This window comes from Coloeus monedula (assembly GCF_965178545.1).
Source record: "Coloeus monedula genome assembly, chromosome: 21".
NCBI classification, from domain to species: Eukaryota; Metazoa; Chordata; class Aves; order Passeriformes; family Corvidae; genus Coloeus; species Coloeus monedula.
The window spans coordinates 10430625-10437822 of NC_138801.1; the positions used below are offsets into that span (position 1 = coordinate 10430625).

A 7198-nucleotide genomic window follows, 5' to 3' on the forward strand; every position below is an offset into this window, starting at 1 on the left:
AAGATATCGGCTCTTGCTATCTGCACCCAGGCACGTTAACAGGGAAGGCAGGAGCACCTGACACAGGGAGGATGGGGAAGATTAAGGGAATCCCTGTTCAGCAGCGTTGGTTGGAGTGCTAGGCAGCAGCAGCCTCACGCTGATTTCGGCAGGTGAGCAGATCAAAGAATGGTACTCAGAGGGACGAGAGGCAAAGGCGTTTGGAAGATGTCTTACGCAGTGAAAGAAACTCAAAGATTAAAAACTCAACCATTGTCAAGAAAGGAGTGTGGATTTCCAGGTGGAGGTGGTGCTGCAGGGTTCCCAGGGAGAACCACACCCTAAGGTCAGTCTGGCCCAGGAACGGAGCACAAGTGAGCCCTTGGGGTGCCAGGGCATCCTTCTGCCCGGGTGGCTTTGGTCGTGTCTACCAGGTCAGGAAGAGATGCACCTGGGTTTTTTAGCACCATTGCCTGACGTGTGGGTGAGAAGATCCTCTATGGGCTGCATAAGGCCTGGCAGAGCTGTGAGATATGGAAACTCCAGCTCCTGTGTCCATCCCACTGATGGCAGGGCCAGAGGACAGCAATGGTGTGAACACAGTGTAGCTGCGTGGCCATGACACAGCTCCAGGACCATGCAGACCCCTTGGTACAGGGGCTGGATCTTTGCTGCAGCAGGGCTGGAAGGTCAGCAAGCAGGTCTGGTCTGGGTTTTAGAAAAACTAAAAACCAGCAATGGGTGACATGAGCAGGGAAACCCCAGCAGCACCCAAAGGAGCCTGGTGAGCCCCCACCAGCACCCTGCCCCAGCCAGGGTTGGATGGGGTGGTGGAGTGGGTTTGGATTCGAGTGCACACATGCCTGGGTCACTGTTGCTGGGGTCGGGCATGGGAGCTGGAGGGCTCTCTGTGGGGCTACCTGCTCATTTTGGCCATGCGCCTGTGGGGTCCCCGTTCTGGAGGCACCCACAGCAGGGGGAGAAGGCAGCCTGGCCTCTAACATCTGCCGGGGAACATCCACGCCTCTCACATCTGCAGGAGCCAGGAAGCACAGACCAGGAGTCATCCACTCAGGGCACCTTGTGGGGTGTCCCAGCCCGTGGGGTCCTGTCTCCCTGTGCCACACTGGGGGTCACACCAGCAAGCCCACGGTCATGACCGATGCTCCCCAGTGCTCTGCAGGGACCTGCCAGCATTGCTGGGACCCAGCGGTGGTGTGACCCCCCCACCCACCACACTGAGTCCACCACGTCCCCAGGGACCAGTGAGCCCCTGTGCCCAGCTGCCCTGGAGCCCAGCAGGGACTGGGGGATGTCAGGGGACCCCCTCTGCTCCCCCGACAGCCAGTGGCCACGGATCCCAGGGGACACAGTGGGGTGCATGGCTGACTTGGCAGTGCGAAAAAGCAGTGGTGGGGGTATTCCCGGCTGTCCGACCTCTTCCCAGCCGCGGGGGCTGCAGGGCTGCTGGCAGGGCCCCGCTCCCCGATTCTGCCCCACAACCGCGGCCCCAGAGCAGCACCGCGGCCGCGGAGCCTCTTCCAGCGGCGCTGGATGCTGAGTCACGGCGGGCCCCTCGGAACGACCCGCGGGGGCCCGGTCGGCAGCGGGAGCAGGAGCGGGGCCGCACGGAGGGTTCGGGGACGGCTACGGGGAGAGGGGTGTGGGGGGAGAGGGGTGTGGGGCGGAGAAGGGGGGTGTGTGGGACGAGGGGAGACGGTCGGGGCAAGGAGGAATGTGCGGGGAGGGGGTGTGCGGGGCGGATGAAGGGGTGCGGGGGGGGGGAGGGCGCGGGGCAAGCGGGGTGCGGGGCGGGGAGGGGGCGTGCGGGTAGGTGGGGGTGCGGGGCGGGGAGGGGAGGGGGTGTGCGGGGCGTCAGGCGCTGCGGCCGGCGGGCCCCGGCGCTGCTGAGCGAGAGAAATGTGAGGCGGCTGCACCACTGCGGCGGCACTGCGGGCGGCGGCGGGAGCGCGCAGCAGCGCCCGCGCCGCCGGGCCCCGGGAACGGCGGGCACGGAGCCGCCGCTGCCTGCCCGCTGCTGCCCGCCGCTGCCTGCACCTGCCGAGGGGCACAGGGGAGCCGGGCACCAGCCCCCCGCAGCCTGCGCTGCCGGCCGGGGGTGTTGCATCAGCCCCGCGCCGGGCCGGGGTCCGCGGCCGGGGGCGGCGGGGGAAGCCGGGGGAGGGCACGAAAGAGCCCCGCGGAGCGGCAGCGGCGGTACCTGCCGGCTCCCCCGGCCGCCGGTCCCCGCCGAGCATCCGGAGCAGCCCGGCGCCGCCAGCCCCGGCCTCTGTGCCCGGTCTCCTCCCCGCGCCGCCGCGGCCGCGGCCGGAGCAGGCGGCGGGGACGGGGGGAGCGGGGCCGGGGGCGGCCCGGCCGGCCAGGACCGTCCCCGTGGAGCCGCGCCTCGGAGCCGCCAGCATCCCCGGGGAGCCGCGCCTGGCCGGGGCAGCGCCGCATCCCTCTGCCTTTCAGATAACCTCCGCCGCTCGGGCCTGCGGAGCCGCACCGGCACCGGAGCGGAGGCTGGCGGCTGAACCGGGACCCCTGCCCGGGGCCAGCGCAGGTAAGGGCGGGCAGGAGCGGGGGGGTCACCCTGCGGGCGTGCGGGAGTGCACGTGTGTGTGTGTGAGGGATCACTGGTGTGTGCACAGGCGTGTGCTCCGCGGGGCTGCGAGCGTGGGGCAGCGGCGTGTGGGGCTGGGGACTGCGGTGGGAGGGTGGCGAGGGGAAGGTGCTCGGGAGGACTGTGTCACCCCAGAAGTGATGGGAATGCGGGGTACGGCGGGGGCTGTGTCGCCCCAGAAGTGATGGGGTGTGGGGTACGGCGGGGGCTGTGTCGCCCCCCAAGCGACGGGGACGGCGGGGGGCTGTGTCGCCCCAGGGGCGGTGGGGGTGCGGGGTGCTGCGCCAGGGCTGTGCGTGAAGGGGTGTGACAGAACGAGCGTGGGAACGCGGTGACAGTGCGTGGCACTGCTGACCACCCGGATCGCTGTGCTCGTGGGCGCTGCGGGTGAGTGTCTGTGCGAGAGCTGCAGGCAGAGCCCCGGGGCTGCTGCTGTGTGCGGGAGGGGGGGGGAATATCTGCAGCTTGTGGGGCGCGGGGTGCAGGATGTGGGGTGCAGGATGTGGGCCCGTGATGGGGAATGAAAGCGGCGAGGCCTCCCTCCCCAGGGCAGGATGCTTGCGGGACCCTGGTGCTGCCAGGGCATGCCCCCCGGGACAGCTCGACTGGGGCTGGGCAGGGATCCGGCCCCCCCTCCCAGCTCTCAGGCACCCGGGGCTGAAGCCCCACGGCCTCTCTTCATCCCCAAAGGCTGCTGCTGCAAGCAGATGGCCCCCTCGGGCCCCCTCCGCCAGGCCTGGCAGCGCCCGGCGGGAGCAGGCATCCCTCTAACAGGATTTGCAGCGTGATGGAGGAGAGCGCCTTCACCCTTCTCGGAGGAGAGCCGGGCTGGCGCAGGGGCTGCCGAGGGAGAAAATGGCCCCGAGCTGGCTGCCTGCCCCCCATCTCCTGCCCCCAAATGTGGCCTGTCCTCTCCATCGGCCCCGGGACAAGGGCAGGGAGCTGGGAAGGGGGGAGAGGAAGCTGGAGGGAGGGATAATAGCAGGGACAGATCAGGAGCAAGCGACGGAGGTAAAAATAGATCCACTGAGCAGAGGAGGGGCTAAACGTGAGAGAAAACCCTGAGCAGAGGCAGGTCGGTGGAGGAGCCCCTTCGGGAGGGGCCCTGCAGCCCAGCGGGGCTCTGGGGGACCTGCCCTCCCCACCCTCAGGGCAGAGGGGGGTGCCGGAACCCCACGCTCGGGGCCGCCGAGGGGATGCCTGGGGGGAAATACCTGCCTGCTCCCACTTCCGCAGCCCAAGCACGCGGGCGGATGGACAGGACCTGCAGGGCTCGGTTGCCAAATTGCCGGGATGCAGGCGGGCACGCATCCCGAGGGAGCGCTGGCAGCCGGTAGATCCCTGAAGAGACTTGGATCCAACCCCCTCTCACTTTTCATTTCCAGCAAGCGCGAAGCTGATCTGGGGACAGAGGTACCAGGGATCGAGGGGACAAGGTGTGTGGTGTCCTGGCCGCAGCCAAGGTGAGCTGCCCTCCAGCACGGGATGTGCCCTGAGCCCCTGCCCTGTGGGAGCTGCCGGTGACGGCAAGTGGGAGAGCCGGGAAGTCAGAGCAAAGGAATTTGCAAACACATTCTTCAGCGCCACGAGGATCCCACTGCATGTAAACAGGAATAGAGGCCGGGCTGGGGCGAAGTGAGAGCTACCGCCAGTTCCGCGAGACCCTCCCTGGACTCACCTGCCCTGGGCAGTGCCCAGTGCCACCACCCCCAGATTACTGTTCCCGGCTGCAGCTGATCCGCTGTGGGAAGTGGCAGCGAAGGCGAAGAGCAGGGCTGCTGAGTGACTGCCAATGTCACGTTAACATCCCAGCGAGGCTGCCGGGAGCCGGCGCTTTGATCACCCGCCCAAGAGCACCTCGAAGGCAGGCAGGATGCCACTGTGAGCCCTGCCTTCTCCTGCCTGCCCTAGCCTCGCACCTGGCACCCTCGGGACTGGCTGCAGAAGAGGGGAGCGGGGCCCGCTGGCACTGCCCCGTCTCCCCAGGATGCTCTCCCACACCAGCGGCTGCTCCCTGTGCTCCTGCTCCGCGGCCAGACCGAGATTGAAAGCTCAGCAGGCTGCCAGCATGTTTTAGCCTCATGCAGGCGACCCTCGGAGACCCCAGAGCAGTGGACAGTAATGTGAAAACAATACTCATGTCGTGTCTGAAAGGGCAACAGGTCATCATTAAAATGGAGGCGATGAAAATCATCCACCCGGAGAAGTTCTCGGAGCTGCAGGCGTCGCAGCCGCGCTACGCGCCCGCCCCGCGCCGCGAGCCGCCCCTCGTGGCCAAGCGCGCGTGGCCCTCCGAGTCCGAGATCATCGTCAACCAGGCGTGCGGGGACATCCCCGCCCTGGATGCCACCCCCGGGCCGCTGCCGCTGCCCCGGACTCCCCCCCTGCCGCGGCGCGAGCGCGGCTACCAGGGCCAGCGCAAGGGCAGCTCCGAGGTCTGCTACCACCGGCAGCCGCCGTCGGACGAGGTCATCGTCAACCAGTACGTGCTGCACCCCTCGACGCCCTGCGAGCCCCTGGAGTGCCCCACCTGCGGCCACATGTACAACTTCACCAACAAGCGGCCCCGCATCCTCTCCTGCCTGCACTCGGTGTGCGAGGAGTGCCTGCAGATCCTCTACGAGTCCTGCCCCAAGTACAAGTTCATCTCCTGCCCCACCTGCAAGCGGGAGACCGTCCTCTTCACCGACTACGGGCTGGCGGCGCTGGCCGTCAACACCAGTATCCTGAACAGACTGCCGGCCGAGGCCCTGGCCGCCAACCCCGTCCAGTGGAGCAGCGACACCGACCGCAGCTGCTACCAGACCTTCCGCCAGTACTGCGGGGCCGCCTGCACCTGCCACATCCGGAACCCGCTGTCCTCCTGCACCATCATGTGAGCCCCGCGCCCCGCCCGCCCCTCCGCAGCGGGCACGGCGGGCGGGACGGCGCGGCCAGCAGCACGGCCAGTCCCCTGTCCCCTCTCTGCCGGTGGCATAGCCAGGGAATGCTCTGATACTCACCACGGCCAAGGATGTGGGACTGGTGTTCTTGCCAGCACTCGCGGGGGGCACTGGGGGTGCTGGGACCTGGCAGCAGCCCCCTACACACCGGTGGTGCCCGGGGAGAGGGACGCTGGCGTGGGGAGCACATCTACCAGCGCACCCGGGGTCTGCAGCTCCCCCGGCCCTGCGGCGGGTGCTCCCGTGGTGCAGCGAGCATCTCGCCGTGCTCCTTCCCCGAGCGCCCGTCCCTCCTCTCTCCCCGGCTCTCCCGAGAGCGGACGCTGGGTCCCGGCCGGAGTGACACCCTCCCCATCGCCCCACGGCCGGCAGCAGCAGCACAAGGAGCCCTGGAGGTGCACGGTGCCACACTGGGCCACCCTCCCAGCACAGGAAGTCAGGACAGGTCCCCAGCTGCCCCCTCCGCCCCCTCTCTGTAAGTTATTTGCCAAAGCTTTCATCTCAGTGGCCACGCCACCGTGTGCCCGAGTCTCAGTAGCCACACCAAGCCGCCGCACCGGCCCCTCGGATGCCAGCAGATGTGCGGCCCATGTCCTCCGCAGGCACTTGAGGAAAGCTCCACTTTGTCCTCGTTTTGGAGGATTCTTGTTTTTCCCCATCCATCCCCGGCCACCCCATCCCAGGCCACTACGTGTTCACAAAGGCATTGAGCTGTGCCCATTCTCTGCCCCTCCTCCCGGGACCCCCACCGATGCCCCATGGGATGGCTCAGGAGGGTGGCATGGGGTCCAGTATCCCAAATTGCTGGCTCCAGCAAGGGGATTTGACTGGGCAGGGGGACCGAGGTCTGGCTCCTGCCCACAGTCCCTTCCCCAGAGCAGCACCTCTGCTCTGACCCCTGTGCAGAGGGGCTGGCAGGGCAGCAGCCCCCTGTGCACAGTCTTGCTTTCTCCAGAGCACCTGGAGGGGTAAGTTTGCTGCAAAAAAGCAAAAAAAGAGAAAAAGCCATAATTTTGGGTGCTCCCATGGGGCTGAGCACCACAGCCCGGCATGGCCACCGCACCAGGGGCACACAGTCCCAGGGCACTGGGGCTGGGTGAGCCTGAGGGGTCCCAGAATCCTGCATCCTGGAGGAAACAGCAGCCCCTGGCCCTGGCCAAAGGCCAGCATCCATCCGGGGAGAGGGGCCAGTCCATGCCCCATCCCGTCCCGAAGGAGCGGGCAATGCCGCTGGCGCAGCCCCCGGACCGTTCTCCCCCCGGAGGGAACGGGGCCGGTACCGTCTCTGTGTTGCTCTGCCAATGCCTCCCGCTGCTGGTTGTGACCATGATCATGTTTTATACCCGGCCTTGTTCTGACCCCCATCAGTCTCCCCAATAAAGATTATATTGGAACGAAGAGCGAGCCGGAGTCTGGGGCCATCACTGCGGGCAGGGGTGGGTGACACACCAGCACGTGCCCTGGCCCTGCTCCATCCATGGGGCAGGCTGGGGGTGATACCCAGGTTACACCTTTCCCCTGGGCTGACACCTCCTCCTCCAACCTGGCTTTCAGCTCTGATGCGGTTGTGTCCCCTCCCTGCCCAGCCCCTGGTCCCACTGCACACGGCTGGGTACCTTGGGGGACCCTGCCCAACTTGGCAAGGGGTCCC

General features: G+C 67.5%; 1 protein-coding gene across 2 annotated transcripts; it reads left to right on the top strand.

Annotated features, from left to right (window-relative positions):
- Positions 1 to 1998: 1998 nt before the first annotated feature.
- Positions 1999 to 5502, top strand: RNF208 (ring finger protein 208). Of its 2 annotated transcripts, XM_082295164.1 has the most exons (3): positions 1999 to 2545; positions 3991 to 4068; positions 4187 to 5502. In XM_082295164.1, the coding sequence occupies exon 3, from the start codon at positions 4687 to 4689 to the stop codon at positions 5482 to 5484; it is 798 nt and encodes a 265-aa protein (XP_082151290.1). In that variant the 5' UTR covers positions 1999 to 2545; positions 3991 to 4068; positions 4187 to 4686; the 3' UTR covers positions 5485 to 5502. The 2 variants fall into 2 exon arrangements, with proteins under 2 accessions (XP_082151290.1, XP_082151289.1); XM_082295163.1 differs by having other exon boundaries at positions 3991 to 5502.
- The last annotated feature ends 1696 nt before the right edge of the window (positions 5503 to 7198 follow it).